At 43.6% G+C, this 18948-nt stretch overlaps 1 protein-coding gene across 1 annotated transcript in view; it reads left to right on the forward strand.

Moving 5' to 3' along the window:
• Nucleotides 1–18948, forward strand: part of LOC126419552 (hydroxyproline dehydrogenase-like) — a 180386-nt gene that overhangs the window by 94813 nt on the left and 66625 nt on the right. Inside the window, exon 6 of the mRNA XM_050086742.1 lies at nt 5494–5645. Within this exon, the coding sequence (XP_049942699.1) occupies nt 5494–5645 (152 nt within the window). The remainder of the gene's footprint in view (nt 1–5493; nt 5646–18948) is intronic.

An 18948-nucleotide genomic window follows, 5' to 3' on the forward strand; every position in this document is an offset into this window, starting at 1 on the left:
AATGCCGGGATGGTTCCTCTGAAAGGGCACGGCCGACTTCCTTCCCCATCCTTCCCCAATCCGATGAGACCGATGACCACGCTGTCAGGTCTCCTTCCCCAAATCAACCAACCAATCAGCAGTGCTAGTTTGTAAGGTTTGCTTTTTATCAAGCACTAATTTCTTCATTAGCTGGCAATACACTGAAACGCCAAAGAAACTAGTATAGGCATGCGTATCCAAATACAGAGATACGTAAACAGGCAGAATACGGCGCTGCGGTCGGCAACGCCTATATAAGACAACTGTCTGGCGCAGATGTTAGATTGGTTACTGCTGCTACAATGGCACGTTATCAGGATTTAAGTGAGTTTGAACGTGCTGTTATAGTCGGTCCATGAGCGATGGGACACAGCATCTCTGAGATAGCGATGAAGGGGGATTTTCCACTACGACCATTTCACGAATGTACCGTGAATATCAGGAATCCGACAAAGCATCAAATCTCCGACATGGCTGCGGCCGGAAAAAGATAATTCAAGAACGGGACTAACGACAACTGAAGAGAATCGTTCAACGTGACAGAAGTGCAAACCCTTCCGCAGACTGCTGCAGAATCCCGGGTCATCAACAAGTGGCAGCATGCGAACCATTGAAAGAAACATCATCGATATGTGCTTTCGGAGCCGAAGGTCCACTCGTGTACCCTTGAGGACTACATGACACAAAACTTTACGGCTCGCCGGGGCCCCTCAACACCAACATTGGACTGTTGATGACTGGAAACTTGTTGCCTTGTCAGACGAGTCTCTTTTCAAATTGTATGGAGCAAATGGACATGTAGGGGTACGGAGACAACCTCATTAATCCATGGACCCTGCGTGTCAGCAGGGGCCGGCCGGAGTGGGCGAGCGGTTCTAGGCGCTACAGTCTGGAACCGCGCGACCGCTACGGTCGCAGGTTCGAATCCTGTCTCGGGCATGGATGTGCGTGATGTCCTTAGGTTAGTTAGTTTAAGTAGTTCTAAGTTCTAGGGGACTGATGACCACAGCAATGAAGTCCCATAGTGCTCAGAGCCATTTGAACCATTTTTTTGTCAGCAGGGGACTGTTCAAGCTGGTGGAGACTGTGTAATGGTGTGGGACGTGACCAGTTGTAGTGATATGGGACCCCTGATACATATAGATACGTCTCTGGCAGGTGACACATACATTAGCATCCTGTCTGATCACTTGCATCCATTCATGTCCATTGTGCATTCCGACGGACTTGAGCAATTACAGCAGGACAATGCGACACCTCAAACGTCCAGAATTGATACAGAGTAGCTCCAGGATCACTCTTCTGAATTTAAACGTTTCCGCTGGGCACCAAACTCTCCAGACACGAACGTTATTGAGCATAAGCGGGATGCCTTGCAACGTGCTGTTCAGAAGAGATCTCCTCCCCCTCGTACTCTTATGCCTTTGTGGACAGCCCTGCAGGATTCATGGTGTCAGTTCCCTCCAGCACTACTTTAGACATTATTCGAGTCCATGGCACGGCGTGCTGCGGCGCTTCTCCATGCTCGTGGTGGCCTACAAACAAGTGAGCATAACAGAATTACCTTTCCGGATCACCTTCGCACGTCTAAGCATAAAGTAGTAGACACGCTACAATATGGAAATTCTACAAGCCTACAAAAGTTTAATATAGTGACAAACATACAAATTTACAGAAATAAAAAGAGATACCCAGATCACCTTCTTAATAACCAATTAGTCAGGTGAGCAATTTTTTTTAACATTTTCGATGCTGTATTGTAAGTTTATGCAAGGAAATGTAAGAGATAGCAGGTTGCTAAGTTGGTTGGACTATTTATAAAGATCACACATACAGACATATAGGCGCTTAGAACAGCCTTTAGTTACCATGTCATTATCTCAAAACTTACAGGTAACCTATCACAGGTGTAAACGTCTCGTTGTATAACGAATACACACATCAAAAAAAGTTTTGCATCATCTCGGTCCCGAGAGATCCGGACCTGTACAGAGAATTTGGAATAGAGATCAACATAAACATCAATTCCGCCCTTTTTACTGCTCACGAAAGCCACAACATTGCATGTTGTACCGCCATACAGCGAGTCCAGAGGTATGTATATGTGATTAGTGTTAACATTAATAAACGCATCATTATTTCGGTCCTACTCACGCAACTACATTGAAAAACAAAGGTTTGTTTTCTGGCTACCAGTTTTTAAGTGGAAATTTGTGAACAGAGCAGAAGGAATTCTGCATGCGAAATGGTTTTTACACACATCAAAAAAAGTTTTGCGTCATTTCGGTACCGAGAGTTCCGGAGCCGGTACCGAAAATTGGAACAGAGATCAACATAAACATCATTCCATACAGCGAAATTTTCAGAGTGGTGCTGTACACACCGGTACCTCTGACACCCAGTAGCACGTCCTCTTGCATTGATGCATGCCTGTATTTGTCGTGGGATAATATCCACAAGTTCATCAAGGCACTGTTCGTCCAGATTGTCCCAGTCCTCAACGGCGATTCAGCGTAGATCCCTCAGAGTGGTTGGTGGGTAACGTCGTCCATAAACAGCCCTTTTCTATCTATCCCAGGCATGATCCATAGGGTTCATGTGGGCAGAACATGCTGGCCATATTAGTCGAACGATGTCGTTATCCTGAAGGAAGTCATTCACAAGATGCGCATGATGGGGACGCGAATTGTTGTCCTTGAAGACGAATGTCTAGCCAATATGCTGCCGATATGGCTGCACTATCGGTCATAGGATGGGATTCACGTATCGTACAGTCGTTACGGCGCCTTCCGTGACAAGCAGCGGCGTACGTCGGCCCCACATTATGCCACCCCAAAATAGTAGGAAACCTCCACGTTGCTGCACTCGCTGTACAGTGCGTCGAAGGCGTTTAGCCTGACCAGGTTGCCTTCAAACACATCTCCGACGATTGTCTGGTTGAAGGCATATGCGACAGTCATCGACGAAGAGAGCGTGATGCAAATCGTTAGCGGTCCATTCAGCGTATTGCTGGGTCCATCTGTACCGCGCTGTATGGTGTCGTGGTTGCAAAGATGGCCTTGTCACGTACGTCGGGAGTGAAGTTGCGCACCATGCATCCTACTGCGCACAGTTTGAGTCGTAACACGACGTCCTGTGGCTGCACGAAAAGCATTATTCAACTTGGTGGCGTTGCTGCCAGGGTTCCTCTGACCCATAATCCATTGGCAGCGGTCATCCCCTGCAATAGTGGCCCTTGGGCGGCCTGAGCGAGGCATGTCATCGACAGTTCCTGTCTCTCTGTATCTCCTCCATGTCCGAACAACACCGCTTTGGTTCACTCCGAGACGCCTGGAGTTGAGAGCCCTTCCTGGCACGAAGTAACAATGCGGACGCGATCGGACCGCGGTATTGACCGTCTAGACATGGTTGAACTATAGACAACACGAGCCGTGTACCTCTTTCCTGGTGGAATGACTGGAACTGATCGGCTGTCGGACCCCCTCCTTCTAATAGGCGCTGCTCATGCATGGCTGTTTACATCTTTGGGCGGATTTAGTGACATCTCTGAACAGTCAAAGGGACCGTGTCTGTAATACAATATCAACAGTCAACGTCTATCTTCAGGAGTCTGGGAACCGGGCTGATGCAAAACTTTTTGTGATGTGTGTATATACTTTGCACCCAGCGCACAACGGATATCTGATATGACATTCGTTTATTATTTGATCGTCTAGTGCATTAATTTGAAGCTTTATCATCATATTACCATGAGAGGCTGTGGCTGTAACAGGCTCCGTCTTATCTGTCAGACATAATGGTAATAAGGACCTAGGACTCAGTTCAGCTACTTGATCTTCGTCACTGCTATTTCCTTAAATGTCCCCGTTTATAATAGTTTGCTGACACACAACATGGATTGCAGAAACCCTTCTCGCGCTGTCATGACCTATTCGCAAACATATTTTCGGTTCATTTGTGCCTTTAATTTTATTGTAGTTGTCTACATTACTTTTTATAATACATACCATTTCCATTCGACTCTGTAGTAGACACCTCGCACCCAGTATGACTCGTATCTCAATTAGATTGTTCCTGAAGTAAGTTTACCTCTGTGTGGTTTTTCATGAGTGGTACTTTGCGGGACCCTTCCTAGGTCTGGCCGGCTTAGCATTCGCGCTCGCGCCATTGTGGTTTTCACTTTACTTCATGTTGCTTGGATAATTAAAGATATGGGTTACTTTTAAAAAATTTTTACTGTTACTGTAATTGCCTCACTGTGTCATAAGCAATCAGTATGTATGACTATATATTTTATATGGAGCATAAGCCCATGGTGATTTTAAAAGTAGGTCAGTTGGCATTCCGTTGTTATATCGGGCATTTTGAAAAATCCACCTTTATTTCTGGTGCACCGCTGTTCATTGCTTATAACCTCGGATGTGTTCATTTAGGGTGTACTACTTGCGGCACCCAATGGTGAGATGGTAATTTTATAGCAGATCTGCCGCCCCTATTTTAACACACCGCCCGTAGTGTAGTGCTGTGTGGCAAGCTTGAGAGTGTCTTGTTCGACGCCGATATGTATGGATGGCACGATGATGTCATTAACTATGTGCGTTTTCTCAGCTGTGTGTTTTTTATCGAGATATATATGTGTGAAGAGTGCCTTTTGTGCTTTGTAATGTAGCATGACACTTTTGTAAGACGTACGTGAAATTTTGTACTTTATATAATAAGTTAAATTAATCGAAGTCTTCCCTCCCCCCCCCCCCCCCCCCCACTCCTCATTATCTTCATGTTCTCTCCTTAGATCAAATGATGACAGCCGGCAGCATAAAACTGTTGAAACCGGTCATTTTGGAACAATGGAAGTTTCTATACTGCGATCGCGGCGTACGATGTGTGTTCCTCATTCTTCATTTCCAAATGTACTGATCCTTCCCACAGCACAACATGTATACTTTACACAGATATGAAGATGCCTGCACAGGATACACAGTGGCGTGGAGAGGTGCATCACAGCAGTAATTTGGCTGGAGACCACAAGTACGTTTTTATATTTTCTCCCTTTGCTATTTTAATATCCTGTGTGACATCTAAGAAACTGTTCTAGGGCTTGCCTTGTTGCTTGGTTTTACCCTTTCCTGCATTCATCTACTATATTATATTCCTTCCTCCTGTTTCAGTTGTTCATTGCATAATTATGCTTCAGAAACTCTCAATTACCTCTGGTGTTATTTTATACAGGTCTCATTTGCTAATTTTCCTATACCTTTTATTTGGCAGATTTGTCTACTTTCGAAAAATTCTCCATATTATAGGTCTGAATCTCGTTAATTTCCAGTTTTTTATAGTGTCACAGTTTTCACAAATAGTTGCGTAGCTAGTCAGAAAGGCATAATATTGCAAAGAATAGTTGTCTGGTGTGAAATTATGACTTTGATTTAACGGTTAAAATGTTATGACTTCATATGTAAACTACAATTCCAGGGAAAGCAGCTTCATCGAAATCCGTGCGGTTACTGGTTGATGCAGAGTACAGTTACGTCAATGGAGGCTGCAGTTTGATGACCCTTGCAATGATGACTGTTTTCAATCAGGTGTCACCAGTGATCGGATATACTTACCAGTGTTACTTTAAGGTATGTACTAAAACGAATCTAGTATGTAAATGGATTTCTTTTATTTCCATCAATGATCACAAAGCTTTTTGTCCTTAGACTACCAGTCCGGTCAGTAGTTTATTACCAATAGTAATAGAGCCAGTATGTCAGAACAGCGACCTAGTTTAAATCATATTTTAAATATGTGCGACGATGCTATGCTAATTTTGTGTATATTTTGTGACGATGCCACTATGGCTTTATTATTTTAGGACATGTTACAAGACAGATCTGAAGATGGTCATTGCTGACCGAAACTGGTAGTCTAAGCCCAAAAAATTTTGTGATCATTGGTGGAAAGAAATGAAAGTCGTTCTACACTTCCGGGATCATTACTTTAAACGGCGTCTATTTCGCAACTTGTGACATGTACATCTTTTTCAACATTTGAGAGAATAATCAGATGAGAAGGAAATGCATACCGTTACAGGACGTGGACAGTAGAATGCGAGTGTAGAAGTTGGTCCCGTTGCACCCATTGAATGATTCTGTACGGCGTAGAAATAGATTTTTGGGACACACTATAGTGGTGTGTACGTAAGATGGCTAGTGGTAGTGTGATGTGCAGTAGCAAGGGGCAGTGTGGTAGTGTACCACGTGACGCTCCAGCCAGTAGTGTCTATATGTCGCGTCTGTCTGTAGCGTGTGTTTGGGTTGCGCAGAAAATATTTAGCATTGACTTTTATGTTACTTCAGATATGTTGGAGGTTCTTAGCTCCTGTAGTATCCATTCTGGGTGGCCTGAAGGAAACATGACGTTAACAACAAGAGGGGGGGGCAACAGTTTTCTGAGCAGAGGATTTTTTTCTACATCGACAAATCGCCATTCCAGCAGAACAATGACATAACTGTCAAAATGAAGACTTTACAGGAAAGGCAGAAAAGCAAACGACATTTTTTAAGAAGTTCGTAAAACAACGGCAAAATTATCTATGGAATTGGTAATTGACCTAATTGTGACACTAAGGTTCTCTACAAAATACAAAAATTATTTCCTTCAAACAGCATCTCACTCACGCCCTTGCAACCCTTTAAGTAATTGTGTCATTGTTCTTCCGACATTGTTATCGAAATTAACAAATACGACTAAAGAAGGTGTGTGGAAATTTTTGTTCACTCTTACAGTTTCATTGTTTTATTATCATTTTTATTATTGTCATCTTATAACTGACACAAAATAATATACTAAGTGAAATAATGAACTTCCAACTGACATAAAAGCAACAAATTACATTTATATGGAAAGAGAACTATAGAAGAAGGCCTTGTAATATTTAGGAATGATATTGCTGTTACTCAAATTGTTTAAATCTTTAATTTTGTTTCCTGAGAGGGTCATTTTGGTAGTATCAGCAGGTTTCAGATCCAAATTACTCCCCCCCCCCCCCCCCCCTACATTCTCTGTTAAACGTCTCTGTCTCCCTTTGAATTGAACCTCCCACACTCAGACTGTTTGTAGCTGTTCTTATACTGAAACACATCACTTCCCTTTTCACATCGAAATAATTTAATTTCGGACACTTTGAAAATACTTCTGTCAACGTCCTTGGCCATGGAAAGAGCCATCCCATCATGCAAAGCTTTAATGTCATTTAAATCTGAAAAACCCATTTCTCTAAGATGTAGCGGATTTCCCTTCTTTTTTGCATTGATTGGGTTCATAAATTGGCCATGATTTCTCAGCACTCGTAACTGCTCTCTCTATGATGCTGTGAACTGCGTCTCCCTCCTTCTGGGTATGATCACGAATCAAATACTTGTGCGTAATGGACCAAATATCCAGCCTTTGTACTGTATACAAATACGTTGCAATCATGTATCTGAGATAGAAGAGAATGGACATTTTAATCGGTGTGACTTTTACAATAGAAACATTTTGTTACATGATTTCTGCGAATCACAGTCTGAGTTATGGTACTTACTTGTTTTTCTGTTGCCCCCCACAACTGTCGGAGTTAAATACGACATCCATACCGGGAAGGTTCTTGGATAACTCTTCAAGATATTGTAAGACACAAGTTGCTATTTCTAATTTAAAAAAAGCAGGTAGTTTTGTCGTTTCCAATCTCAGTGTCCTGCAACAAACAACAAACGTAAGTAGAATAGACTTCGAGAGTAACAACAGATAGTGAAAAAAATGTATGTATGGACACTTGCTATGAAATTGTAACAGTTGAACCTCGACTTGTAGAAAAGGGCAGATGTGTGTCCCGTTGTTACCAGTAAGACAGCTTGTAAATCATAAACAGCCAGTTGTATCTTCTTATTTTGGGCCAACTCCTTATCCAAGTTTTTTTCTATGCGACTCAATTCTTTTTCTTCCTGATGTTCTTGAAATGCTTCTTATAGCTTTGCCTTGTCTTCATCTGTAGCGTTTTTGTAAGCTTCACCATGGTCACACTGATCCTTCTTTGGAACAAACAATCCTATGTTAAATTCGGTATTGAATATATGAGCGTAGGCGTCATAATTAGCAGCTGGCAGGTTAGCGGAAGATCGCTCTGAAGAGCAATTTCTGTGCATTTCTGCGATGGATAAGCCACCATCGATGAATACTCTTGTTGTGTCACTTCTTAAATAGTGACTCTCAACATGGGGAATTTAGTTTATGTGATTCCTAACTGACTCCAAGATTTCTGGATCAGTCTTACAGTGTTTTCCATAATTTCCTCTTTTGTCCACGGGTGATATCCCAGTTCCAGTCCGCTTTCTATAACAGTACAGATTTGCGTTTCGGTTATTCCCAAAGTGTTTATCAGAAATGTTTTGTACAAACAAATCTTCTGCTAATCTTTCACCAAGTAGAAAACGCAATTCTGCTTCATGCCGGCCGCAGTGGCCGTGCGGTTCTAGGCGCTACAGTCTGGAGCCGAGCGACCGCTCCGGTCGCAGGTTTCTAATCCTGCCTCGAGCATGGATGTGTGTGATGTCCTTGGGTTAGTTAGGTTTAATTAGTTCTAAGTTCTAGGCGACTGATGACCTCAGAAGTTAAGTCGCATAGTGCTCAGAGCCATTTGAACCTCGCAATTCGGCTTTCTAGGTTCTTGGGCAGTAATGCGACGATATTTGAGAATGAGCGTCTCATGCATGTATTTAGAAAATTCCATTGTCTTTGTACCGATCCCAGTGCCCAGTAATTCATGAACAGCTTACATCTATAGTCTTCTGTTACTTTCTTTGTACAAGAGAGGATACATTTATCAGTACACGGAGCACCCGTTTTCGAGCCTTGACAATTTTACCCCTACGTGATGTACAACTTTTCTCACTGTTTCTCAACGTTTTGGCTCTTACTCTGCCCCAGTTGCTAACATTTCGAATTCTTTTTTAGGCTTTTTAATGAGTGATTTTTCTTTAAGGACGACTGATTTTTCACTGGAATTAGACGATTCATCGCTGCTTGATGGATGATAATTGTCACTTGAGCCAGAGGACAAATCTGAACTGCTATCGGAAGTGCTGCTCGGCAAAGAGGATGTTACTGGCACCCTTTTCAAAACTGATTTTGTCGCACTTGCCTTTCAACCACAACACATTTGAAGCTTCAGGCAACTGAGTTACCTTGGATTTATGTTTTGATGATGATGCCTGTGGTTCCACCTTGCTCACTTGCTTGTCTGTTATTTCACAGCGTGGGCTTGATAGTTGTTGCTCTATACTGCTCACCCGTGCTTGTGGTTTACTTATGGAACAGTTTACTTCTCTTGTCCGTTTGTTATCCTCCGCTAGCCCTTGAAGAGCAAGTTGCAAAATCTTTTTTGATGTGTTGCTCATTTTTACCCCTATAAAACGGAAATGAAATTGACCTAAATGTATTAAAAATCCATTTTGTTTACATTAACAATGACGCGAAGAACAGCTATGACAAAAAAGTTATTTAAAAGTTGAGGAAGCAATGAAGCTATGAAAAATTAGACGCAGAAGTTATTCAGACATCGGGAAAACAATGACACAATGTACAATTACATCGTTACAAGGATTTTAGTTGAAATGATTCTGAGTCCGCAGTATTCATAACGTGTCTTTATTTCACTGGATACATTACTACACTCACCAAATTGAAACACGCAACTAACAATTACGACTATGTTCTTCCCAACCCAAGTCACGACAATCGATATTTCCTCACAGACGCAGCTACCCTCTAGCGGCACTATGTGTAACTACAGGTCTGGCGATCTTTCACTGCATGCGCTACCTATTTCTGAGATGACTGGTACAATAACCTCGATTTGGTGAATTTTGCAGTTGTGGCATTGTTCTTACGGAACAGCGAAATACCGTTTCTGTCAGTTCTTCTTTCTAGCGTAAATTTTTCTGTAGGATTCTTTCATCGTATCGCCGTCTGCAATCTGTTTCTCCTACTTCTAGTTTTTTGTGGTTGTTACACACTTCAAGTCGCTATGGGCGCAACTTCTAAATTTGTTTCTGTTGTTCCTGTTTTCGGGGAGTGAACACTGTAATGAGTCCTTTCGCTTATTTGGGTGCAACATTTGTAAACTTGAGTGTCAGCTGCCTGTAATTGCACCAAACGTTGACCCTCGGCAAGTGTTTCTACATTTCGCAACTTACATTTATGCATTGATCACGTAAATTCCGTATATATAAGGGGTAGAAATGCAGATGTTTTTATATGTGGTACCTCAATATGTTCGCACGTCTGTGTGTCTGTTGCTTTTTCTCTGGGCCGAACAGTGCTACAAGCACGTCACCTACACAGTCATAACTACACAGTTAACTGGACTACATCTGTCAGTATAGAATAACCAGTTTGCGTCCACAATTCAACACCTGACCTGCTGCCCAGATGAAAGTATGAACTAATGGCTTGATGTTGCTACATCTACTTGGAGGTACTACCCAACCTAAAAACTCACGACCTGTAATTATCAGTCAGAAAATGACGTAAATACTGACGTAATCTTGTTCAGAACACAGCCCTCAGTCACTTAATCTGTTACACCCTGTATATACAGGATAAGTCGTCAGGCACTTTTTCTGTGGTGTTTTCGTTTTGGCTATGAGTTACTGGAGTCATAACAAACAAATACTGCTCTTGTCTCTCATGCGACTCCCAGTGCCCACGGAAATCGTCGGTCGGTTTGTGTGCTGTTACAAACAAAACGATTTTTAAAGCGGAAATTTGTGTTCCCTTCCAATAGAGCGGTACCAGGTTAAATCTAGTACGATATTTGCTTTATCGCTGTGTATAAAGAGGGACATGCGAACGTAGAATTCCGCTTTAGAAATAATTTTGTTTGTAAGGCGAAACAGATTAATATTTTCTATCCACACTAGATGTCGCTTGAGACGTGATGAGCAGTATTTGTTTCGCTACACACTGAAAAAACGAAATTGCAGATATCTGCCGAAACACGAGAGAAAATGGATCTGACGACTGTAACGACAGGGAAAGAATAGTTTGCTACTCACCACTTGGAGGTGGTTAATTGGAGACAGGCCTAATGAAAAAGACTGATAAATTATTTAGGCATCTTTCCCAAAGCAGAAAATACATAAGCACAAGCTATAATATATCTGGCTTTACAGCCATCATTTCCCCATCTCCAGACGATCCAAGCCAAGGCTCGTTCCCGACTCCGTCTCCTCAAGCTCCTTTCCGGCCGCACGTGGGGTCTGGACCCCTCCACAATCCTCCACACCTATGAATCCCTCATCCGCCCTATCCTTTGTTACGCCCATCCAGCCTGGATCTCCGCCCCCCCTACCTTCTATAAATCCCTCCAAATCCTTGAACGCCATGCTCTCCGCCTTGCCTATCGCATCCGTCTCCCCTCCCCCACGCGGATCCTGTATGATCTCATCCCCTTCCCCCACCTCCTCCTTTTCCTTGAAAGGATACGGATCCTGTACACCTCCCGTAAACTTGATCCTCCCCACCCGCTCATGTCCCCGATCCTCTCCCACCCCCGCCCGCTGCCGCGCCTGTATTCCCACGTCCCACCCGGTCTCCATCTCTCCACCCTCCTTACCCTCTCCCAAGGTGGCTTCCGCCAGCTCCCCCTCCCTGATGATGTCCTCGTCCCCTCCATCTACCCCTCTTATCAACTTTGATCCTCCCCCCCACCTCCTGTGTCCTCTCCTTTAGGCACCCTCCCTCCCTCCCTTCCCTTCCCTCCTCTTTCCTTTCCCCCCCTCCCTCCTCCCCTCTCCACCGGGCTTCCCCTCCCCCTTCCTCCCTCCCCCTCTCTCCTTTGCCCATGGCATCTCTGCTCCCCCCTCTCCCATCTCCCATTCCCCTTCCCATTCCTCCTCCTCCACCTCCTCTCTTGGCAGGTCCCCGGACTTGTACACGCTCAGTGAACATTCGCGCGCCGGAGATCATCGCCGTCAGTGTTTCGTGTGTGTGCCTTCGTTTGTGTGTAGTGTTGTTCGCCGTCACGCCCCCACCGTTCACGTGCCGTCGCCATCATCCATGTTCTGTGCATCGTGTCGCCCAGTGTTAGTGATGTTTCTCGTCCAGCGTGAACGGCTACGTGTTTTTTCGATTTTTAGTGTCTACATTTTTTGCCCACCGTTTTTACTGTCTACTCTGTGTCACCTTTATGTACTACTTGTTGTAACTCTCAAGGCTGAAGAGCGGCGTATTGTGCTGCTGCCAGCCCGCCTTTGTATAAGGTGTTAAAATCACAATAAAGTAAAAAAAAAAAAAAAAAAAAACAGCCATCATGTTGAGGTACAATAAGCTCCTCTTACAGAAGTTGAGAAGGCAGCAGTGGCAATACGATGTAATGCGCAGTTACCGACGACATTTGGTTTGTTCGATACGGTTATCGCGAGAAAGACCTTCTACATTGTGGTCCTTCTCTGCGACTGGCTGCTGCATTCAGAAGTTGCGCGCCAAAATTATAATCTTCTGTTATTAATATTAGGAAAACTGAACAGCGTATTTAGCTGCATTTCAGATTAAAGCATCTCTCAACAGCGTGCTATCATTCCATTATTTCACAAGTATTAATAACAGCAGAATGATAAACAACTGCTAAACGAAAAGGCAGACGAAGCACTTCAGTGATCTTCGGATCGTGCCTAACTTGGATGGTGGGCGAAGTGGTTCGGTTGTAAGATTAGAGCTGGTTGGGAAGCCTCGGAGGATAGTTGAGAAGAGTGAGACAGTAATTACGGAAATACGTAGTTCATTATTTTGTTGAAGAATGAAAATTATTTGTGATTATGAAGTGGAATGTAATTGTGCAGTTTCTCGTGTTCTGCCAATAAAAAGCAAATGGGATCCCATGTAAACAAACTAATTGGAAATTTAATTATTACATAATATCAATTCCTCGCTAAGAGTTTCTTACAGCCTCAAGATAACAGATTCACGACCTCGTTCTGTTTTCTGCGCAGGGGACAACTGCTGTAGAAACCTGCGGGTTGGTGGACAATTATTACAACTTACGCAATCCACTCAGGGCGGTGGAAGCAAATAGGCACTCGCGTGTACTGCAGTCTCAGTACAAATGAGATCAGTGATAACACAGAGGAGGTATGAAGGAGAGAAATTTTAAAGGGAAGGGGTTTATCATACGCGCGTGCGTATCTGCCTCTCTCCCTCATCCTCTCTTTTTCAGCTTGCCGCAACAAACTTTGTGTGGATGCCTAAATATTTTAGCAGTCTGTTTCAGTGTGCCCGTCCGTGACATCTATCCGATGAGTTGCAATGTATCCTTTCCTTTTTGCTGTTATTACATATTGGACTAATATATTAGTCCACTATGTAATATATATAATGTGTATTTGTGTTAGGCGTAATATAATTGGTTCTCGTATCTTGAAATGAGATACACGTCTTATACTGAATTTTTGATAATACAGAATGTTATGCGAAGGAAAACTATCTGTATGTTATCTTTGAACCCATTGTTTGTTGTTGTGGTCTTCAGTCCTGAGACTGGTTTGATGCAGCTCTCCATGCTACTCTATCCTGTGCAAGCTTTTTCATCTCCCAGTACCTACTGCAACCTACATCCTTCTGAATCTGCTTAGTGTATTCATCTCTTGGTCTCCCTCTACGATTTTTACCCTCCACGCTGCCCTCCAATACTAAATTGGTGATCCCTTGATGCCTCAGAACATGTCCTACCAACCCATCCCTTCTTCTGGTCAAGTTGTGCCACAAACTTCTCTTCTCCCCAATCCTATTCAATACTTCCTCATTAGTTATGTGATCTACCCATCTAATCTTCAGTATTCTTCTGTAGCACCAGATTTCAAAAGCTTCTATTCTCTTCTTGTCCAAACTATTTATCGCCCATGTTTCACTTCCATACATGGCTACATTCCATACGAATACTTTCAGAAATGACTTCCTGACACTTAAATCAATACTGGATGTTAACAAATTTCTCTTCTTCAGAAACGCTTTCCTTGCCATTGCCAGCCTACATTTTATATCCTCTCTACTTCGACCATCATCAGTTATTTTGCTCCCCAAATAGCAAAACTCCTTTACTACTTTAAGTGCCTCATTTCCTAATCTAATTCCCTCAGCATCACCCGACTTAATTAGACTACATTCCATTATCCTTGTTTTGCTTTTGTTGATGTTCATCTTATACCCTCCTTTCAAGACACTGTCCATTCCGTTCAACTGCTCTTCCAAGTCCTTTGCTGTCTCTGACAGAATTACAATGTCATCGGCGAACCTCAAAGTTTTTATTTCTTCTCCATGAATTTTAATACCTACTCCGAATTTTTCTTTTGTTTCCTTTACTGCTTGCTCAATATACAGATTGAACAACATCGGGGAGAGGCTACAACCCTGTCTTACTCCCTTCCCAACCACTGCTTCCCTTTCATGTCCCTCGACTCTTATAACTGCCATCTGGTTTCTGTACAAATTGTAAATAGCCTTTCGTTCCCTGTATTTTACCCCTGCCACCTTTAGAATTTGAAAGAGAGTATTCCAGCCAACATTGTCAAAAGCTTTCTCTAAGTCTACAAATGCTAGAAACGTAGGTTTGTCTTTCCTTAATCTTTCTTCTAAGATAAGTCGTAAGGTCAGTATTGCCTCACGTGTTCCAGTGTTTCTACGGAATCCAAACTGATCTTCCCCGAGGTCGGCTTCTACTAGTTTTTCCATTCGTCTGTAAAGAATTCGCGTTAGTATTTTGCAGCTATGTCTTATTAAACTGATAGTTCGGTAATTTTCACATCTGTCAACACCTGCTTTCTTTGGGATTGGAATTATTATATTCTTCTTGAAGTCTGAGGGTATTTCGCCTGTTTCATACATCTTGCTCACCAGATGGTAGAGTTTTGTCAGGACTGGCTCTCCCAAGGCCGTCAGTAGTTCCAATGGAATGTTGTCTACTCCAGGGGCCTTGTTTCGACTCAGGCCTTTCAGTGCTCTGCCAAACTCTTCACGCAGTATCATATCTCCCATTTCATCTTCATCTACATCCTCTTTCATTTCCATAATATTGTCCTCAAGTACATCGCCCTTGTATAGAACCTCTATATACTCCTTCCACCTTTCTGCTTTCCCTTCTTTGCTTAGAACTGGCTTTCCAACTGAGCTCTTGGTATTCATACAAGTGGTTCTCTTATCTCCAAAGGTCTCTTTAATTTTCCTGTACGCAGTATCTATCTTACCCCTAGTGAGATAGGCCTCTACATCCTTACATTTGTCCTCTAGCCATCCATGTTTAGCCCTTTTCACTTCCTGTCGATCTCATTTTTAGACGTTTGTATTCCTTTTTGCCTGCTTCATTTACTGCATTTTTATATTTTCTCCTTTCATCAATTAAATTCAATATTTCTTCTGTTACCCAAGGACTGCTACTAGCCCTCGTCTTTTTACCTACTTGATCCTCTGCTGCCTTCGCTGCTTCATCCCTCAAGGCTACCCATTCTTCTTCTACTGTATTTCTTTCCCCCATTCCTGTCAATTGTTCCCTTATGCTCTCCCTGAAACTCTGTACAACCTCTGGTTCTTTCAGTTTATCCAGGTCCCATCTCCTTAAATTCCCACCTTTTTGCAGTTTCTTCAGTTTTAATCTACAGGTCATAACCAATAGATTGTGGTCAGAGTCCACATCTGGCCCCTGGAAATGTCTTACAATTTAAAACCTGGTTCCTAAATCTCTGTCTTACCATTATATAATCTATCTGACACCTTTTAGTATCTCCAGGGTTCTTCCATGTATACAACCTTCTTTCATGATTCTTAAACCAAGTGTTAGTTATGATTATGTTGTGCTCTGTGCAAAATTCTACCAGGCGGCTTCCTCTTTCATTTCTTAGCCCCAATCCATATTCACCTACTATGTTTCCTTCTCTCTCTTTTCCTACACTCGAATCCAGTCACCCATGACTATTAAATTTTCGTCTCCCTTCACAATCTGAATAATTTCTTTTATTTCATCATACATTTCTTCAATTTCTTCGTCATCTGCAGAGCCAGTTGGCATATAAACTTGTACTACTGTAGTAGGTGTGGGCTTCGTATCTATCTTGGCCACAATAATGCGTTCACTATGCTGTTTGTAGTAGCTTACCCGCATTCCTATTTTCCTATTCATTGTTAAACCTACTCCTGCATTACCCCTACTTGATTTTGTGTTTATAACCCCGTAGTCACCTGACCAGAAGTCTTGTTCCTCCTGCCACCGAACTTCACTAATTCCCACTATATCTAACTTCAACCTATCCATTTCCCTTTTTAAATTTTCTAACCTACCTGCCCGATTAAGGGATCTGACATTCCACGCTCCGATCCATAGAACGCCAGTTTTCTTTCTCCTGATAACGACATCCTCTTGAGTAGTCCCCGCCCGGAGATCCGAATGGGGGACTATTTTACCTCCGGAATATTTTAACCAAGAGGACGCCATCATCATTTAATCATACAGTAAAGCTGCATGCCCTCGGGTAAAATTACGGCCGTAGTTTCCCCTTGCTTTCAGCCGTTCGCAGTACCAGCACAGCAAGGCCGTTTTGGTTATTGTTACAAGGCCAAATCAGTCTATCATCCAGACTGTTGCCCTTGCAACTACTGAAAAGGCTGCTGCCCCTCTTTAGGAACCACACGTATGTCTGGCCTCTCAACAGATACCCCTCCGTTGTGGTTGCACCTACGGTACGGCTATCTGTATCGCTGAGGCACGCAAGCCTCCCCACCAACGGCAAGGTCCATGGTTCATGGGGAGGGGGGGGGGGGTTGAACCCATTATGAAATGAAAAAGGAACATTATCCGAAAAAACAAAGTTGCAATGTACCACAGCATAAAATGATGTGTTCAGTGCACTATTCAATAACGTGTAGGCCATCCACGAACACAGAGGCACTCTTGAATGCAAAGGGACCTGCTCAGTACCAACTCACTGCAGGCCCCCTGAGACATATTGTCCCACTCGTCAATGGCAGCAGTCCTGAGAGCTTCAATCGTTAATGTAGGATGTTGACGACTACAAATTGCTCCTTTGAGCAAGATCCATGTACACTCTATGCAGTCCATGTCCAGTGAACATGATGGCCAATCCTTTCTTCGGATCCAGCGTCCTGCCAGATACTGACACACACTGCGAGCACGATGAGGTCGGGTGTTATCATACTGGAGTGAACCCTTACCCTACAGCCTCTGTGAAATCACTGACTCTGGTCGGACAGTGTTGTTTTCATACACTGCTGCAGTCATGTTGCCTTCAATTGAAACGAGTGTGTGCGGCGGCCATACATGACACAGTATGTGAACAAAAGTATCTGTAAACTCCCAAAAGCATACGGTTGTCATTTTAGGTGCATTGTGCTGCTACCTACTGCCAGGTACTCCATATCAGCGACCTCAGTAGTCATTAGACATAGTGAGAGAGCAGAATGAGGAGCTCCACGGAACTCACGGATTTCGAACGTGGTCAGATCCCTAGGTCCACTGCTTCCGATGTGATAGTGAAGTGGAAACGTGAAGGGACACGTACAGCGCAAAATCGTACAGGCCGACCTCGTCTGTTGACTGACAGAGACTGCCGACAGTTGAAGAGGGTAAGAGGGTCGTAATGTGTAGTAGACAGACATCTGTCCAGACCATCACACAGGAACTTCAAAATGCATCAGGATCCACTGCAAGTACTGTGACAGATAGGCGGGAGGTGAGAAAACTTGGATTTCATGGACGAGCGGCTGCTCATAAGCCACGCATCACGCCGGTAAATGCCAAACGAAGCCTCGCTTGGTGTAAGGAGCGTAAACATTGGACGACTGGACAGTGGAAAAACGTTGTGTGGAGTGTCGAATCAAGGTACACAACGTGGCGATCCGATGGCAGGGTGTGGGTATGGCGAATGCCCGGTGAACGTCATCTGCCACCGTGTGTAGTGCCAACAGTAAAATTCGGAGGCGATGGTGTTATGGCGTGGGCGTGTTTTTTATGGAGGGGGCTAGCGCTCCTTGTTGTTTTGCGTGGTACTATCGCAGCACGGGCCTACATTAATGTTTTAAGCACCTTCTTGCTTCCCACTGTTGAAGAGCAATTCGGGGATGGCGAGTGCTTCTTTCAACACGATCCAGCACCTGTTCATAGTTCACGGCCTGTGGCGGAGTGGTTACACGACAATAACATCCCTGTAATGGACTGACCTGCACACAGTCCTGACTTGAATCCTACTGAACACCTCTGGGATGTTTTGGAACGCCGACTTCGTGCCAGGCCTCACCGACCGACATCGATACCTCTCCTCAGTGCGGCATCCGTAAAGAGTGGGCCGCCATTCCGCAAGAAACCTTCCAGCATCTGATTGAACATATGCCTGCGAGAGTGGAAGCTGTCATCAATAATAAGGGTTGGCCAACACCATATTGAATTCCAGCATTACTGATGGAGGGCGCCACGAACTTGCAAGTCATTTTCAGCCTGGTGTCCGGATACTTTTCATCACTTAGTGTATCTGGCCAGAATACGATTGAGCTACCGGATTGTTGGTGACGTTCCACAGTCACTGAGGGATGAATGCGTTCTCCTTTTCGCCTCCATATGCGAACAGAGTTGTCGGCAGGATGTAAACCTATTCGCACTTTGTGAACAGCGTTTTGGTAACCCCTGTGGCTTCTCGAAGCTCTTGGCGAAGAGCAGTCACTATCTTTGTATAGTGTCTCCGTGCAGATATCATTACGTACCGGTCCTGAGCTGCTGTCGCATCTAGGGCTTGCGTGATGCCGTTCTGATATTGAATGCGTTTCCTGGAACTTTTTCCACAGTCTGGAAACAACAATGTGAAAAATATTCGCAACGTCAACTTGTCTTATCTTTGTTCCATCAATGTG

This window comes from Schistocerca serialis, chromosome 9, assembly GCF_023864345.2.
Source record: "Schistocerca serialis cubense isolate TAMUIC-IGC-003099 chromosome 9, iqSchSeri2.2, whole genome shotgun sequence".
NCBI classification, from domain to species: Eukaryota; Metazoa; Arthropoda; class Insecta; order Orthoptera; family Acrididae; genus Schistocerca; species Schistocerca serialis.